General features: G+C 36.3%; 1 protein-coding gene across 4 annotated transcripts in view; it reads left to right on the top strand.

Annotated features, from left to right (window-relative positions):
* CLTC (clathrin heavy chain) overlaps window positions 1–17,608 on the top strand; it is a 71,378-nt gene that overhangs the window by 50,593 nt on the left and 3,177 nt on the right. The window contains exons 18-33 of one of the 4 annotated variants that reach the window (XM_006065429.4): window positions 683–805; window positions 1,829–1,974; window positions 2,208–2,391; window positions 2,585–2,777; window positions 3,214–3,371; window positions 3,578–3,742; window positions 3,869–3,976; window positions 4,060–4,227; window positions 4,376–4,525; window positions 4,615–4,746; window positions 4,855–4,965; window positions 5,924–6,094; window positions 6,464–6,685; window positions 7,940–7,960; window positions 11,589–11,664; window positions 13,718–14,764. In XM_006065429.4, the coding sequence (XP_006065491.1) occupies window positions 683–805; window positions 1,829–1,974; window positions 2,208–2,391; window positions 2,585–2,777; window positions 3,214–3,371; window positions 3,578–3,742; window positions 3,869–3,976; window positions 4,060–4,227; window positions 4,376–4,525; window positions 4,615–4,746; window positions 4,855–4,965; window positions 5,924–6,094; window positions 6,464–6,685; window positions 7,940–7,960; window positions 11,589–11,664; window positions 13,718–13,842 (2,253 nt within the window). In that variant the 3' untranslated portion in view covers window positions 13,843–14,764. Of the gene's footprint in view, window positions 1–682; window positions 806–1,828; window positions 1,975–2,207; window positions 2,392–2,584; window positions 2,778–3,213; window positions 3,372–3,577; window positions 3,743–3,868; window positions 3,977–4,059; window positions 4,228–4,375; window positions 4,526–4,614; window positions 4,747–4,854; window positions 4,966–5,923; window positions 6,095–6,463; window positions 6,686–7,939; window positions 7,961–11,588; window positions 11,665–13,717; window positions 14,765–17,608 lie in introns of those variants that run through there. The other 3 variants (XM_025281171.3, XM_006065430.4, XM_025281172.3) reach the window with 3 other exon arrangements.

The following is a 17,608-nucleotide window of genomic DNA, read 5'->3' as shown; positions in this document are numbered from 1 at the left end:
GCCTGCCTCTCATGGCTTTGTGTCATGATCTCATTGCTCTTGAGCACATCTTGTTTCCTGGTCCAGCAAGTTATACAAGCTCATTTTATACCCTCCCCTGCCATGGATCATCCATTTTTTTGAAGGACTTTGATTTTGTTCAGTGGGGAGTGCCATTAGAAACCCAGATCTAGACTCTAGGGTGTATTTGGTTCTAGAGTCTTTGAGTGATCAGAGCTGGGAAAGAATGCATCTGTGAACATACAAATTCATATATGTATGAACATATGTATGCATATACACATGGGAAAATGAACACTGAAAGAAAGCTCTGAAGGTGGACTAGCCTTACCAGATGTTAAAGCACATTATAAAACCTCTATAATTAAAAATTGCATCCTGGTGCATGAATACACAGGCCAGTAGAGTAAAATATAAAAGTCCAAATATAGATCCACCATCAGGGTGCTTTTTAAAAGCCTTCAAAAATTAATAACTTTTTTCTGTTATTTGAATTTTAATAAGAAAAATATGGTTGTGAGTTACTAAAGCTTACATGTAGAAGTAATGGTTTTTTGTGTTTTTTTTGGGTATGAAACACTAAATAGGGTATAATGATAGGATATAACCTTTTAAAATTACAGTCAGTCTGTAGAAAGCTTTTATTGTTTACCTTGAAATTAATCTTTAATTTCTCATTTAGGTCTGCAATGAGAATTCCCTCTTCAAAAGTCTGTCTCGCTATCTGGTACGGCGGAAGGACCCAGAATTGTGGGGTAGTGTGCTGCTGGAAAGCAATCCTTACAGGAGACCCCTCATTGATCAGGTAAAATTTGCAAATGCATTCAAGGCTCATCTTTTTAACTATAAATAAAACCTTTTCCCTCATCATATACCAAATATACTCAAATGGATCATATTTAACTGTGAGAGAAGGCAGTAAAAAATAGAAGAAAATAAAGATTATACTAAAATATATATATATATATAAATGTTAACAAAAATGAAGTATATCTTCTCCAAGAAAATACATCCCCAAGGAGAGAATTTCATTACATAAGACTCCCTCAACTCATCATGGCTAAAAGGATAACAGTAAATTAAACATTTAATAAAATTAGTAAGAATTGCTGTTACAGATTACCTGAGAAGTAACTAAATTGATTGGAAACATTCAAGACAAGGGTAAATCAGCAAAGGATAAAGACTGGTGAATGATCTAGTAGATAAATGTTAAGTCTCAATAGTAAGCAAAGAAGATGCGAGTTTATAGCTATAAATAATTGAAAACATTTTTTAAAACCTTAAAAATTGAAGGTTGTTAATAATGGTTCTTAAATTAATAATAGAAGTATGAATATGGAAGAGAGTAAATTGAAGAATATTAATTTTTCATTCCTCTCCTAGGAAGCATTTCTAAGGAAAATTCCCAAATTGATACAAAGATTCCTAGAGCAAATATTCATTGCTGCATCTGGGAGTCATGCAAATAGCCATAAACAGAAGAATTACTGAGTATATAATGCCACATGTATATGGTTGAACTTTATGTGACCATTAAAGTGATAATGAGGAGTGGTTATTGGGAATAATTGTTAATCAGGGAAAAGATAGAAATTATGCAAGTAGGGTGATTCCCCTACCCATCCCCCCCCCCCCCAAAAAAAAAAATTGGAAGTACAATTACGGATATATGTGGACTTATGTAGAAAGATCTTTGGGTGGTAAATTATCTCATTCCTTCTTCTCGACCTTTCATTTTCTACTGAGAGGCCAGCTTATTCTTATTAGATAATATCATCAAAACCACCTGGACTCTCAGTACTTATTCTTTGTATATCCTCTGCAGGTTGTACAGACAGCCTTGTCTGAAACTCAGGACCCTGAGGAAGTGTCAGTAACTGTCAAGGCCTTTATGACTGCAGACCTTCCTAATGAACTCATTGAACTGCTGGAGAAAATTGTCCTTGATAACTCTGTATTCAGTGAACACAGGTATGCTATGAGAGAGGTTTCCTGGCTCTTTATAGTCAGTCTTTAATTATGGCCTGTCAGTTTGGGAAAGGAACAAAGAGACAAATGTTAAGAGAATGTTATCTTAATTCTCACTCTTCTAATACCCTCTTGTGACCCTATCTCCCGAGACGAAATACTTAATAGCCACAGTGTTTATTCGTTATGACTAATGAGCCTTTCAAATATTGCATTCAAATCTTTCTTTCTTAAAGGAACCTGCAAAACCTCCTCATCCTCACTGCAATCAAGGCTGACCGTACACGTGTTATGGAGTACATTAACCGCCTGGATAATTATGATGCCCCAGATATTGCCAACATCGCCATCAGCAATGAGCTCTTTGAAGAAGCATTTGCCATTTTCCGGAAATTTGATGTCAATACCTCAGCAGTGCAGGTAAACCTTGACATTACCCGAGCTGATTTCCTGTGTAACGCCTTCTCTTGGTTCAGTGTATGCATTGTCCTCAGAGAAAGAGCATAATTTATTGCTGTGGTAATAGAAGAGCAATAAAATCCTAACCGCTTAAATGTAATTGCTACATGGTAAGATTCATTGTTCTATAACTGATGAAGAATTGGTTGCCTAGGTCTTGATCGAACATATTGGAAACTTGGATCGGGCATATGAGTTTGCTGAACGCTGCAATGAACCAGCAGTCTGGAGTCAGCTCGCAAAAGCCCAGTTGCAGAAAGGAATGGTGAAAGAAGCCATTGATTCTTATATCAAAGCAGATGATCCCTCATCATACATGGAAGTTGTTCAGGCCGCCAATACTAGTGGTATGACTTCTCACCTTTATGCGTTTGCCAGAAAATGTGCCTAAGCTAAGCATTAAGTTTTACATCCATTCTGCATTGTGTTGGAGCTAGAGACTGGTGGTTTGCCCTCCTCCTTATTAAATTAAATATTAATTTAATATTTATTAAATAAATATTAAATTAATATTTAATATTTAATTCTGATATTAAATTCTGATCCAGTTCTAATCTGATAACTTTAAGGAGAAGAGGGATTCAGCTCTTCATTTGGTCAGTAATAATACAGAGACATTAATAGAAGTTTCACTATTTTGATAACCTTTCACAGTTTACATTTGTTATTCTCTATACTGTTTCTTTGAAAAGGAAATTAATAGCAGTTCTCATTTACTTCAGCGAGAAGATAGATGTTGATATCATAGTGTTTGGATTTATTCATTTGTTTTTCTGTACCTAGGAAACTGGGAAGAGCTGGTAAAGTACTTGCAGATGGCCCGCAAGAAGGCTCGTGAGTCCTATGTGGAGACAGAATTGATCTTTGCGCTGGCTAAAACAAACCGCCTAGCAGAGTTGGAAGAGTTCATCAATGGGCCAAATAATGCTCATATCCAGCAAGTGAGTTTCTCATTCAGATTTTTTTTTTAAGGAGTGTAAAAATAGTTGGGTAACTTTACTAGCTTATTAGGATCAACACATGACAACTGAAGTTTCTAAGGAAAAACCTTAATGGGAAAATGTTGTTTCTTCATACTAAAATGAGTCCTAACTTTGGAAAGGAGACTGAGTTTCGGCTTGCTGAAAATGGTTTGTGTTTTTTTCAGGTTGGTGACCGTTGTTATGATGAAAAAATGTATGATGCTGCTAAGTTGTTGTACAATAATGTTTCCAATTTTGGACGCTTGGCATCCACCCTGGTTCACCTGGGTGAATATCAGGCAGCTGTTGATGGAGCTAGAAAAGCCAACAGTACTCGAACATGGAAAGAGGTAATCTAAATGACAGTTTGATTGATGAATTAAGATGCTATTTAGGAATATTCTTTAAACTGATTAATTGAATTAACCAGCCATGTTACACTTGAGTTCACATAACTGAAATTTTTAAAATTGTAGGTCTGCTTTGCCTGTGTAGATGGGAAGGAGTTCCGTCTCGCTCAGATGTGTGGGCTTCATATTGTAGTACATGCAGACGAGTTGGAGGAACTTATCAACTACTATCAGGTAATGCAGTGAAGTCTTTTATGTTAACTGAGATCTTTTGCCACGGATATTCTCATCTTTAATTGCATTTTTCTATTATTTAGGATCGTGGGTATTTTGAAGAGCTGATAACCATGTTGGAAGCAGCACTGGGACTTGAGCGAGCTCACATGGGGATGTTCACCGAATTAGCTATTCTGTATTCTAAGTTTAAGCCACAGAAAATGAGGGAGCACCTGGAGCTGTTCTGGTCCAGAGTGAATATTCCTAAGGTAACTAACCTTTCATTGTAAGGCAACTCTATAGCTAAAACTAAAACTTCAGTTTTCATTAAAAAAAAAAAAAAAAAATATATTTTTTTTTTCCTGTTAACTAGAATTAGAGACCCATATCTAAAGCAATTAAATCTTCCTTGTGCAGGTGCTAAGAGCTGCAGAACAAGCCCATCTTTGGGCAGAATTGGTGTTTTTGTATGACAAATACGAAGAATATGATAATGCCATAATTACCATGATGAATCATCCGACTGATGCATGGAAAGAAGGGCAGTTCAAAGACATCATTACCAAGGTATGTACCTTGTTTAGAAGATAGTCTTTAGAAGGAGGAAGCTCATGAGGAAATAACTCTACCTCATATATGGATTTTTGCTGTCTTAGGTTGCCAATGTGGAGCTATACTACAGAGCAATACAATTCTACTTAGAATTCAAGCCACTGTTGTTAAATGATTTGCTGATGGTGCTGTCTCCAAGGTTGGACCATACTCGTGCAGTCAATTATTTCAGCAAGGTAATAATTTTTAAAACCTCAAAAATTCATAGCTAGAAACTAAAACGTTCTTGGATAACTTTGTCCATTAGCAATGCACTACATTTGTAACACACCCTTATTTTAAAGGTTAAACAGCTACCGCTGGTGAAACCCTATTTGCGATCAGTTCAGAACCACAACAACAAATCTGTGAATGAATCACTGAACAACCTCTTTATTACAGAAGAAGATTATCAGGTAAAACATTTTGGTTCTTGCACGTGTTCTCAAAATTCACAACATTTATTTTTTTTCTCAAAAATCTCAAAATTTACAATTCTCAAAATTGTAAAGTTGGTATGTTTTGCAGTTTAAAAAGCCTATCCCTTAGGACTGTAAACAGTAGGTACTTGTATGCCTTGGATCTAAATTTAGTCAGGTTTTCAGGATTGATAAATATGATGTCTCCTAATTAAATGCCAAGTTTGCAGAGTCCAAGTTAATGCTTTAGAAAAATACGATGGTTACTTCATCCGTAAGCATCTAGATTGTATATTGAGTTGAAGAAGTTTTTGATCTCTTAAACTAGTTCATAAACCTTATATGGTATTAACTCTTTTATTCACTGTTTTTCTTGCCCAGTAGCTTATCAGTACCTGTCTTTTAGTAAACTTTCTTTGTGAAGAATTTTGCAGAAACGTAAAAGTTAAGGTTAAGCTAAATTGCCTTTTCTTTTTCTTCTTGTCAACATGGTTTTCTTTCAGGTGCAGATCCCATGCTGATCTCTATGACTGAATACCATGTTGAACTGTATCGGGAGTTTCCCTAGGGCATAAAATCTTACCCTCCAATTACAAATCTTTGCAGTTTCATAACCATTCAAGTTAGTCCTTTATACCGAAAACCTTGGAGAAAATTGTTCCCTTAGAAATTTTATAGCGTCTTCAAGGACCTTATTGTTAAACAATTAGACTGAGGAATGTTGATACTTGTTCATAGTACAACTTTATTGTTTGATTCTTGAATCTAGGCTGTCTTAATTACAATAATGGCTGATTGATCAAGTCGTATTAAACATATTTATCATGCAAGACACTGATCACATTACATGCAGTCAGTCATATACAGTAATGGCTCATTGATCAAGAATGATGGAACATAAAATTAAAATGAAATACTGGTTTGGCATTTCAATGGCTTTGTTTTATTTTTTAAGGCTCTGAGAACATCGATAGATGCTTATGACAACTTTGACAATATCTCGCTTGCTCAGCGTTTGGAAAAGCATGAACTCATTGAGTTCAGAAGAATTGCTGCTTACCTCTTCAAAGGCAATAATCGCTGGAAACAGAGTGTAGAGCTGTGCAAGAAAGATAGCCTGTACAAGGTGAAGAAAGATGGTGGGGTGGGGCTATTAAGCCAAGTACTAGATGATCTATGTGAGTCCTAAGATGGCATATTAGAAGTGATTACGGTCTATAAAGGTATTAGTTTTTGCAAATACGGGAATTGCCTTTAAGCTCCCAGTTGAGGAGATGATAATTATGTCACTTCTTAATGTTGGAGGCTGTCATATGCTTATGTCAGACCTCTCTGTTAAAAAGAGAATGCTTTCCTTTGTCTTTTCCTTTTCTTTCAGGAAATCCTTAATTTAAATGATATAACTGGGAGTTTTTTTTCCCCTGTTGTGTTATTTAATTTACCAGTTCATCATATTTGAATTTAATGTTTGACTTTCTTCCTTTCCTTTAAATAGGATGCAATGCAGTATGCCTCTGAATCTAAAGATACTGAATTGGCTGAAGAGCTCCTACAGTGGTTTTTGCAGGAAGAAAAAAGAGAGTGCTTTGGAGCATGTCTCTTTACTTGTTATGATCTTTTAAGGCCAGATGTTGTCCTGGAAACTGCGTGGAGGCACAATATCATGGATTTTGCCATGCCCTACTTCATCCAAGTCATGAAGGAATACTTGACAAAGGTAATGGCACCTCTGAGAACTAATTATCTTCAGGATATGTAAAATTCCATGTATAGACTTTCTGTTTGCAAAGGTTTTTTTCTCTAGTATAATTAATTTAGTTGATCATAAAATATTCCTATTCTCCAGTACTTTTTAATACCTGACAAATGACATTAATGGAAAGGTAACTCAGACATATCTTGGCAGAATGTTTACACTCAGAATACCACAGAATGTATTTCTGAAGGGCAGATAGTATTATGTCCATATTGTATGGGTTTTTGTTTTTGTTTTTTTTTTAAATTTGATAGAAACATTTTTTGTCAAAATAATGTCTTCCTCAAATCAATTCTTGTAACTCAGATGACCATTACTTAGTAGTGTAGATTCCCTTCTCTTTGGTTGGTTCTTGACTTTAATACGTATGCCTGTTTCCCATGGGAAAGTTACATCTGTATTCTTAATGTCCTGTTAATCTTCTCAATATTTTGATAGTTTAACCCCTTATTAAAAAATATTACAGGAGGTTAACAATTAATGACACATTTCTTAAAAGTGCATTAAACAAGCTCGGGGTATAATCATCTTATAAAATTAACTTATTCTTCTTAGTATCTGTTTTTGATGTTAGGATGTTTTTACCCTGTCCTGCTGTGGAACATTTTAAAATGGTCTTAAAGGATCCATTTTGTCAAAGCAAAACATGCTTATTAAAGTCAGTTTCGCATCTGATCTTTCAGCATGTCTGAGTTAAAGGCAGGTGTCGGGGTGGGAGGTGCGCTACTAACAACCCCCAGTGTAACAGTATTTCCTTGGGCTATCATGTCATTAGATATCATTGTGTTAAGTTACAGTTTTTTTGAGAAGTAACATTTTTCTGTGTAGAAACTGCTTAAATCCAGTGTAAGAAGAAAAAGAAAGTTGCCTTATCTTAGCCACAGATGAGAAATAGCTTCTTTTCTTATGCATAATGCCAACTTGTGAGACCTGGCTCTAAGCTGCTGTTAACTGAAGTGCTGTAAATTTTACTAGCGATTAAGCTGCTTTCTTTCACACTTGACTCTAGCATAAATTCTTCTGCAATAAGCTCTGAAGTTAAAAAAAAAAAAATTCTGAGTTTTGCTTCCAGTATGCCCTTTATTTTCACTTCTCTCATATCTTTTTTAGTGGTTAGATGTTTCTCCCCTAAACCTTTGTTGCTGATTCTACCTTTTTATGCTCAATATGGAATTTGATTTTTTTCTAAGCTGCACCTTCTGAATTCCTTTGCAGGTTGATGCAATAAAGGAAAAGGTGAAAGTTGATTCTTTTCCATCTTTAAGTCTGGAGGACTAAGTCTAAGGAATTTGCATGATTTTTTTTCCTTCCTTTTCTACACTGCTGCTTCTGCTTTTTCCCCCCAGTAAATTTTCACTAAAGCCTCTGCAAGTCCCTTAAAATATAACTATAATAGAGCTCTAGGACATTAGTAGATGTTTGCTACTAATCGGCTAATAGGCTTTAGGAAGGGCAGGAGGCTAATCAGTAGTTGGTTCACAGTCTCTCTTAAATATATTATTAAAAACTGAGCATGTTGAGTTTCCATATTAATTCCAAAGTTTCAGGAGATTTCTCTTCCCTGTCAGGGTATCTGGACCATAATAGGATTTTCTCAATACTTTAAGTAAATTTAAACAGCCTCTGGTATTATTTTGTGAGCGTGCCTGACAGTTGTTGAATTTAAATACGTATATATATGCCCTAAAAGGCTTTTGGGGGTTTTTTGTTTTTGTTTTTGTTTTGTTTTGGTATTGAAGGACTGTGATCCAGTTTCTGATCTCTTGATTCTTACTAATTTTTTGCTGAAAGTAGATACAAGAGATACTAGCTGCTTCCGAAGAGACTTTCCTCATGTTTCTCCAGGTGTCCAGTTCTTATGGTGCTAGTTCATTTTCAAGAGGAATCAAAACTTTTAAAATCATCAGATTAGCTTGCTATAATTGTTGCTAAGCAACATGGATTATTTCTGTAAAATATGGAACCATATTAACTTCTGCTTTCTATAATAAGGTACATCTCTGAAAGCTATAAATTTGCTGTTACTCATCCCTTTGGCTTGTCCAAAGTCAAATTTAGGCACCTTTTGGTTGCTCCTTCCTTCATTGGCTTGTCTCCATCCCGGTATAAATGAAACAAACTTATAAACTTGTGTCTGGTATCAAATTATGGTGAGAAAAGGGTGGGAAGATAAAGGACAGTTAAAACAATTTAAAATAATTTGGAGGAGGGGACAGTGCCTTGGAATTATGTTGAACCAAACCAGAGACACCATTGGAACTTAGGGCAAACCTGAGTAAAATGCATTGTGCGTGAGGCCCTTCAGCAGCTAGTAAGCAAGGCAGTTAGAAAGCGTGTGTGTGAAAAATAGGTAATTGAACTGCAGTGTTATGCGTTGTTTTAAATCAAGCATGTACAACAGTCATTGCAATTACATCATACTACTTTCGAAACTCTTCAAGCATTGCTGTGGGCTGTGTGTGTTTCTTGAGAGCCTGTATAGCAACAGTCATCTTCAGATCTCACTTCTTGCTTCAGTACTTTTGCCTTTTTTTCATGCACACATACACCAAAATAACTGGCTGCATGTTAACTTTTCCTCTGCAGCATATTGCAGTCTTTGTGGAAAAGCCTTTTACATTATCATGAATTTTCAATAGTACAGATGGAATTGAACTCAGTGACATGTTTACCTGTAATTTTTCTTTTTTAATCCAAGGATCAGAAACTTTTGTTACAGCTCTTAACAAAAGCTTGTGTTCATAAAAGCCTTCTCTGCTTTTCTGTTTGGAGGAGTCCAAATTGGGTCATTGGAAACAATAATTGGATATTGCTGAGCCAGAGGCTGTCCCATTAAATAGAAAAATCAATTTTTGCTTAACACGATGCTCCTCCTTCACAGTTGTTACTTTTTGTGTTGTCTCTGTGCCCAGCCTGCCTGTGTCTGTGCCTGGGCATTATGACAGTGCTAGCTCTTCTAAATCTTGAACATACTTCCTGTCTTCAACATCCAACTCAGACATTAACTTTTAAACACATATTCACTTTAGAGTCTTTTCCTTGAAAGTCTGGCAATGTATTATGCAATGGGTTTTTTTGTTGTTTGATTTTTCTTCTTAGAAGTTATTAATGTACACTCATCCATGTACTTTTTTTAAATAACTTCTTTAGCTCACTCTTGGATACTTAGCAAAACCCCATCTGACTGTCCTTGGTGGCACAGGTTGTACTTTAAATTAGAGAGCTGTAGTGATTGTTAAGTTTGGATGCCAAACAGCGTTTCTTGTGGTACTTACACTCCATAGTAATCTTTAATTTGATAGTGGGGTAATTTTAACACATGAGCCCTTAGGTTATAAAATTTAAACAATGAAATACAGAAGCAAACTAATAACCCATCTTCCTAGGGTAGAAAAACCACATTTTATCTGAAGGTGTCTAGAGTCTGACTCATATCACTTTTCTCACATTTTGCTCCCTGACAAATTAGGGTGGATTAGACCCACATTTAAGATACTCCCTATAAAACAATTAAAATACATGTAAAATACTGTCCTAACCTTAATGGCCTGTGTAGGATTGAAGCACTGTTTTTTAAATAGCTGCAAATAGAAACTAGGTGCTGCTTTAACCTTTCTGGGACCAAGTCTTTAAAGCCTTTTCACTGAAGTCCTGCATGTCTTTTTTTGTGAGTGATTTTTCACTATTTACCTTTTTGAAGGACATGCAGTGAACACTCATAAAAAAGTTCTATCCTGCACTCTACCTCCCCATCTCAGCACCCTTAGGACTTTGAAACCCTCTAGTAATAGATAACATTGAGATTTGAAATTTAGTTTTACATCAAGTGTAATGATATACCAGTGATAAGACTATATAGTCTAAAAGACAGATACAGAAGTTTAAAGGCAAATGGAAGTGGTATGGTGATTTCCTAGTCTGTGTCCTGCTGCCATCCTCCCTAGTCCTTCACAGAATTCCAGATTCAAACCGTGCTAATGCCAGAAGGAGCTTTGTAGATTTTCTCATTCAGCTGCCTCACTATATAGACAAGGAAATTTGAGGGTCAGTGCAGTGGTTTGCCAAGGTCATGCAACTAGTTAGGTAGGGAAGGGTCTATGTATTCCAGCTCTTTTCTTTCACTAATATGTTTGGACTCCTCTAGAGTATTATTTCTGTCTGATACTATCCACTTTAATTTAGAATAGCTAGTATATAACAGTCATTTATTTCTTGGGCTTAATTAAAAGGTAAACATTTCTTAAAGAAGTTGGGGAAAAATCAGGCATTCCTTGGTTACTTAGAAAACAGAGCATTAACACATGCAGCCTGTCTTTATATAAAAAAGATTAAATATGGAGCCACTTGAATCTTAAACTTCAGCCGGCACATAATCAATATTGACAGAAGTTGTGCACAGTGGGCAAAAAAGATTGTTGGTTCTGCAGACATACTTACCTAGTCACAAGACTTACTTCACTTTTTTGAATACCATTTCCTTTGGGGAAGGAAGTCTTGTCCAGTCATGAGTTCATCATTGTTATCTTTAGTAGGGCTAAAACTTCATCAGAGAAAGTGGTTCCTCTGGTTATCTCCCTCCCTCAGGCTGGCTGCATCCTAGCATGCCCAGTTTTAGCCTGGCGTGAGCTTTTATGGCATTTATAAATCCCTCCTTCCTGAGGGTTTATAATGACAGTGCTAAAAATCACCTTGACTGAAGTATGAACATTGCCATTGAATTTGAAGGGGCCTGAGAATGTTCTTTCTACTCTAGTCTGTTTTATTTTGACAAAATTTAACATACTAAGGCTTTTCCACTTTCTGCCATAAATCTAGGTTTATAATAGTTTTGAGGTTCTAATTACCATTACCTGTTTTTCTCTAGGTGGATAAATTAGATGCTTCAGAATCACTGAGAAAAGAGGAAGAACAAGCTACGGAGACACAACCTATTGTTTATGGTAATCTCTTTCTCTGTGTAACCTCAGAAATATAGTAGACAAACAGTTCATTCTAAAGTGCAAAAGCTCAGTAAGTTAAGGAATAAGTCTCTACTGTCATTTTTTTCTGAAAACAGCCTTAGAGCAGGCATTGACCTTATTCACTAAGATAATTTTAAACGCAAAGATAATCTCAGAAAACAGTTTCTTGAGATCAGAACCTGATGGATCTATGGCCTGATCATGAGTTATTGCCTATTCATGAGTTACTGACAAAAATTATTGGTGAACTCAGTTTTCAAAAGTGGAGAAGGTGAGAGATCATGCCATAGTCATCTTAAGTATGCTTTACAGTAGTACATCTCTTTAAATTCTGACTGAGACAGATAACTGAATAAATAGTTTCCATTTGAAGATTTTCCAGAGAGGATCTTCAGACTCTGAATATTTAAGGCAATTTAATGTTTTCTTACTTGGTGCCTTTCTGAAATCCTTCCCCTTTCTGTTTCTCTCTCGGAGAACAGTGATTTGAGTAGTGAATTTGAAGTGTGTAGGTTATAGCACTTTAACCAGGTGGTGTTGGGAGGAAGGTATACAGTTACAACTAACCTGTTAAAGGAAATGATAGTAAACAAATCTATTGTGGCATTATCTCCATTTTTTACTTTACATGAAAAGGACTTTGGGAATTTAGATGACAGGGTAGTTTTGATAAAGTTGGAAAACATAAAGTAGATTCTCAGAGATGGGAACAAGATGCTTGACATATTTGTGACAAGAAACAAGGTAGAAACAGGGTGGGTGTAATAATTGGGGGAAGCTACTGAATGGCTTCTCTTCAGGGTGTTTAGATGGATAGTCCTTGTAAGCAGTTGACAGTGGGGTTGAACCAAAGACAGCTGTTGACAGTGCCACCTTCTCACCATTCCACCCCCCGTACCACACACCCACATACCCGCACACACTCAGTCCTGGCCAGCTGGCTATGGAGAAGCATGATGTTAGAAAGAACTACTCTGGTACTTTGTCAGGCAACCTCCTCCTGCCCCCATTGCCTTGAAGTTCTCTGCTCTTTATTAGAGATTTGCACACTCATGGGGTTTTTCTTTATTGTTCTTGTTTTCTCATGATTCCATTGTGATACAAAGAAACTGAGAAGCTTAATGAAAAAACAACATGCTTATGTTGTTTAGAAAAAAAAAGTGGGGTTGAAATTTCAAGGTAGATGTCAATATCAAAGCTAGAAGTGGATTTTTAACAAACTGCTGGTTCCTAGAGTTCATTCACTGAAGACAGTTTGGATTTTTATTCACCAAAGGAGAGACATTAGGTCACTTGTGGGAGAAATACTACTCTGGATTTACATTAGAGACAGAGATTAAGAGTACTTCTTTTGCAGGAGGTAGGGAGAGGTGTTAGGTATGTTCTTCTATTTAGCCAGTTTCTCCACAGGTTGGTTCCTCTGTACAGTAACTATTTAAACTTCATGAGAGTGTTAGCTTAGTATTTGAAAGAGGTTGTATCCTCTAATGTATTTCACACCTAATGCATATTTGAATATGTCTTAACTTTTTCATTTTGGTACTGGATACTTGGTTTTGTTACCATTTAGAGACATCTAAATCAAGAATTTAAATCTTAACTTTAAAAGTTCAGTTGTGTTAAAAATGTATCTTAAAAAATTGTTTTCCTGTGCTAATTATATCGTCATCAGATAAAATGTGCAAACACTATGTGGTGGTGATAGGCTTATTGCTGAACGTCTTGCCTAAGCATGTCAAGCATGCATGTGCATATTGCTTTAAATGACATATGAAGTAACATCATTACTTTTACAGTTCTGGCCCTTGGCCCTGCATGGTTTTTGTTGGCTTTTTAGGCAGAACCCTTCCCAGGGTGACTGCCATGCTGAAGTTGAGACAGTCAGTCAGAAGTGTTCCCTCCCGCCCCCCGAAATTCATTCCAAGCTGTGGTTACGCTGCTGCAGTCGGGTCGGGGGTGCGGTCATCCTGCGGTGCTAACAGTGTCTCCCGCCTCCTCGCCCTGCCCTGCCCCTTTCTGCTCTCTTCTGTAGGTCAGCCCCAGCTGATGCTGACAGCAGGACCCAGCGTCGCAGTCCCTCCCCAGGCGCCGTTTGGCTATGGTTACACTGCGCCAGCCTACGGGCAGCCGCAGCCTGGCTTTGGGTACAGCATGTGAGACGGAAGGCTGATCCTGTAGTCGCCTATTTTCGTACCGAAACATCGTCTCTACCCGCTTCTCAGTTTATAACGGGAAAACAGGCACATGTTCTTGTAACCTTTATTTCATGAAGGACTACTTTTCGTTTCTAACTATAAACTCGGATCACCTATGTTTAAAGCTTATTTCACATTCCGCATCATTTTAGAATTTATTTTCAAAGGGGAATAGTTTCAATGTTTTATTCACTTGGGCTTTTCTTCTTCCCCCCCTCATTCTTTCAAGAACTGCTTAATATTCAATCTATTGTGAAGAACCTGATTTGCACTCTGTAGCGTTTAAAGGAAAAAAAAAAAAAAACTCTAATATTGAATCTCTTAAATTTAGTGTATGTAAACAGCTTACAGTATGTATTGTCTAAATGCATTTAAATCTCTTTTATTCAAAGAAAAGCTAAAGCAAAAATACTGGTATATGACCATGCAAGACTGTCAATGCCAACAAAGACAACACTAATGAGCATATCCTCCGTGGGATTGCAGTGCTCTCCAAATTGTTTAAAAAATGCATTACAGACAACTTGCCTGACTTTTAAATGAGCATAAAAGGCCCTCTAACCTATGCAGGTTTCCTCATTACGCATATAGAAAATGCTAGTGTGTTTTTGCTCACTTCATATGTAACAGGTGCCCTTACGTTGTGCTGTATCCTGTGCTTTTTCTGTGGGACCATTCCATTCAGGAACAAAGAGCACCATGATTCCAATCTGTGTGTATTTACTAACCCTTCCCTGAGGTTTGTGTATGTTGGATATTGTGGTGTTTTAGATCACTGAGTGTACAGAAGAAAGAATTCAAACAAAATATTGCTGTTCTTCAGTTTTGTTTGTGGAATTTGAAATTACTCAAATTTAAAATAAATTACTGGACTGTGGAAATAACATGGAGAATGGCAGTTTTACTTAAATCTCTCTTAAACCACAAGAACCATTTCGTACTGGATACTAAGGTAGTATAGGGAGAAGGGGGGTAAGGGCTGGGACACGTGGAAGCACTGCATCACACTGTGTGCGCTCCAGTCGTTCGAGAGGTCCATGCAGAGGCCAGAACAACCCATCAGTGCTGACGTGGGCTACCTCCATCATTTCAGGCAGCACTTCAGCTGTTTATCTGAGCATTTCATTCAGATGAAGAGATCATGGATGTTATATTAACTTGAAATAAGAATGTATAAGCACATAGTCAACATGCTGTTCTTCACCATGAAATATAAAGGCCTTCAAATTATGAATATTTTAAGTTGATTTTTTAAAATCAGTGTTTGAATTCAAGTTTTTTTTGCATATGACTGAGAATGTTACTCTAAGTTCATTTCACAGTTAATTCTCAGTAGAGCTAGAGAGCCGCCACCTAGCTTTGTATTGCTCTAAAGTTGAGTCATTGACCATAAACTCCACAGAAGTGCTTTTTTAAAACTTAGAACTCCTGTCTTCCTCCCCCCACCACCTATATTCCTATAGGAAATTACAGTATTAGTTGGAAAAATCCCTTTTTGTTTTTTGGTTTGTCTTAGGGACCATCTTGCTGCTCAGGTCCTGGGAATACTGGTGTTTCTCCTGGGTCTCTGCCCTCTTTCTTCATGTTTATCAACATCAAGAGGGAGAATAGTAATGGTCCCTAGGAGCTCCTTCTCAGAAGCAAGATTTGTTTTCCTAGACATACTTTGAATCAACTGGTTTTTATCAACAGAATGATTTTTCTCTTTTCCCTGCCCTAATAGAAACAAGTTAAAATTTTTCAGTAAAGCTTTTCTTACAGCATAGTTAAGAATTTTTTTTTTTTAACTTAATTTTAATCTGGTGCTATGTCTGTGATACCGAGTTGCCACTTAAACCATCCATAATAATGGGCTATAGTAGAAAGAGAAACTGCAGCAGTGTATTACTTAGGCTTAAATTGAGAGCAAGCTGAACTTCTGAGCTTGTCCCTCATGTGTATGTTAACACCATGAGTACTTTTCAGGATTATTTGGAGACATGTTTAAATAACAAAACAGGTAGCTCAATACTGGGCAGTAGTATTGAGTGCTGTACAAGGAGAGACAGAATGAATTAGTAATAAAGTATAAGGGGTTTCAGTAACTTTCCTCTGAATAGGATGATGGTCGATGGTCTGACAGAAGGAACTAAAAGTAAGAGTTGTTGCCACTCTAAAAGTAATTAGAACAGAAGGGAAGAATGGGAAAGAGGTTAATAGGAAACTTTCAAGGTAAACATGTTTTCAGTGATCCTCCTCCTTAATATCCAAATGTAGACGTTATACCCCCCCCCAAAAAAAGTGCTAATTGTTGGCAGTCATTTCAACAGACATTGGTACGATAGCAAGAGGTTGGTCTCCACGTAAAGCTGCTTTAAATTAATGTAAGTTGATTTAGTCATGCAGATATCTCACTGTAGTGGTTCTCAAACTTAGGATCTGTCTATACTTAAAATCATGCAAGTTTTTTTTTGAAGATGTAAAGCTATTTTAATTCATAGATGACCTAATCTTGTATGAAGAAAATCCTAAGTAATGTTTTTATAAAAATAACTCTTTAAAAAGCTTGTTTAGCAAGGTCTCAAAATTAAAAGAGCAATAAAAGCAATATGAAATTTTGCAAAACAAGAACTGAAGAAAATTAACTAGTGATAAATTTAACAAAAGGTAACTATAAAATCATGCTGAAAGAAACTGAAAATTAAAACAAATGGAGAGAGAAAATACATTCATGATTTAGAACTTGGAAGATGCCAGTTTTCACCAAAAATACCTACAAAGTTGATGTAATTTCTGTCAGTATCATGGAAGGCTCCCCCGCCATAAATTCACATAAATATGAAAGTGAAAAAACCTAGAATAACCAGCTCGATTTTGAAAAAGAATAAAAGATTTTAAACTCCCTGATTTAAAAGTTTACTATAAAGGAACCATATTCAAATTATTGACGATCCCAAAGAGTTTATGTGGGATTGTATCTATGCCTACTTACTTATTATTGATAGTTAAAACAACTTTTTAAAAACTGTTAACCCATTTAAATGACAGTAATAAGCATTGCATGTTAATGTAAGCAATAACAACATGAGCATATTTCCCCAAACGAAAGCAAGAATGAATGGCATTGTACTATTTTTTACAAGTCTGTAAAGTTTGTCTAAACAAAGACTCTTCCGTATTCAAAAACTTGGCTTCATACAGCTATTTAGTTAGGAAAGGAAAAGAGTATTTTTTTGGCCACGTAGCATGTGGGATCTTAGTGCCTTGACCAGGGATTGAACCTGTGTCTCCTGCACTGGAAGGCAGATTTAATAACCTTTCCAGACACTTGTGATTAGTTGAAATGTGGACTCTGAAACCATGAAATGAATCTTTTGTAGTTTATATCTGCTGAAAATCAAGATCTGGATAACTAGATTCTGTCAGTTCTTGCAAGTAAAAATGTTTGATGACAATAGCAGCTAGTTCTGCTCAGTACTCAGCTACACAAGTTGTTTTTTTTTTAAGATGACAGTTTTACTTCAGTGTGCACCAGAAGTGTTTGATGTTACATAGAATAGTAAGACAAACAGTCAAGAGTCAAATTTAATAATTTTTTTACTGCTTCATCAAGGACATTAAACTTTTCAAATTAAATGTAGGGCAGTGAAAACTATACTGACTCCTTATACAGATAGGTGCCAGCAGTATTACTCACCGTTGCTTTTTTATCATCACTGCAAATGTCAAAACAATGGAAAAGAATGAGT

The sequence above is a fragment of the Bubalus bubalis genome, chromosome 3 (assembly GCF_019923935.1).
Source record: "Bubalus bubalis isolate 160015118507 breed Murrah chromosome 3, NDDB_SH_1, whole genome shotgun sequence".
In the NCBI taxonomy this organism is placed as follows: Eukaryota; Metazoa; Chordata; class Mammalia; order Artiodactyla; family Bovidae; genus Bubalus; species Bubalus bubalis.
This window is presented reverse-complemented; position numbering and strand designations above follow the sequence as displayed.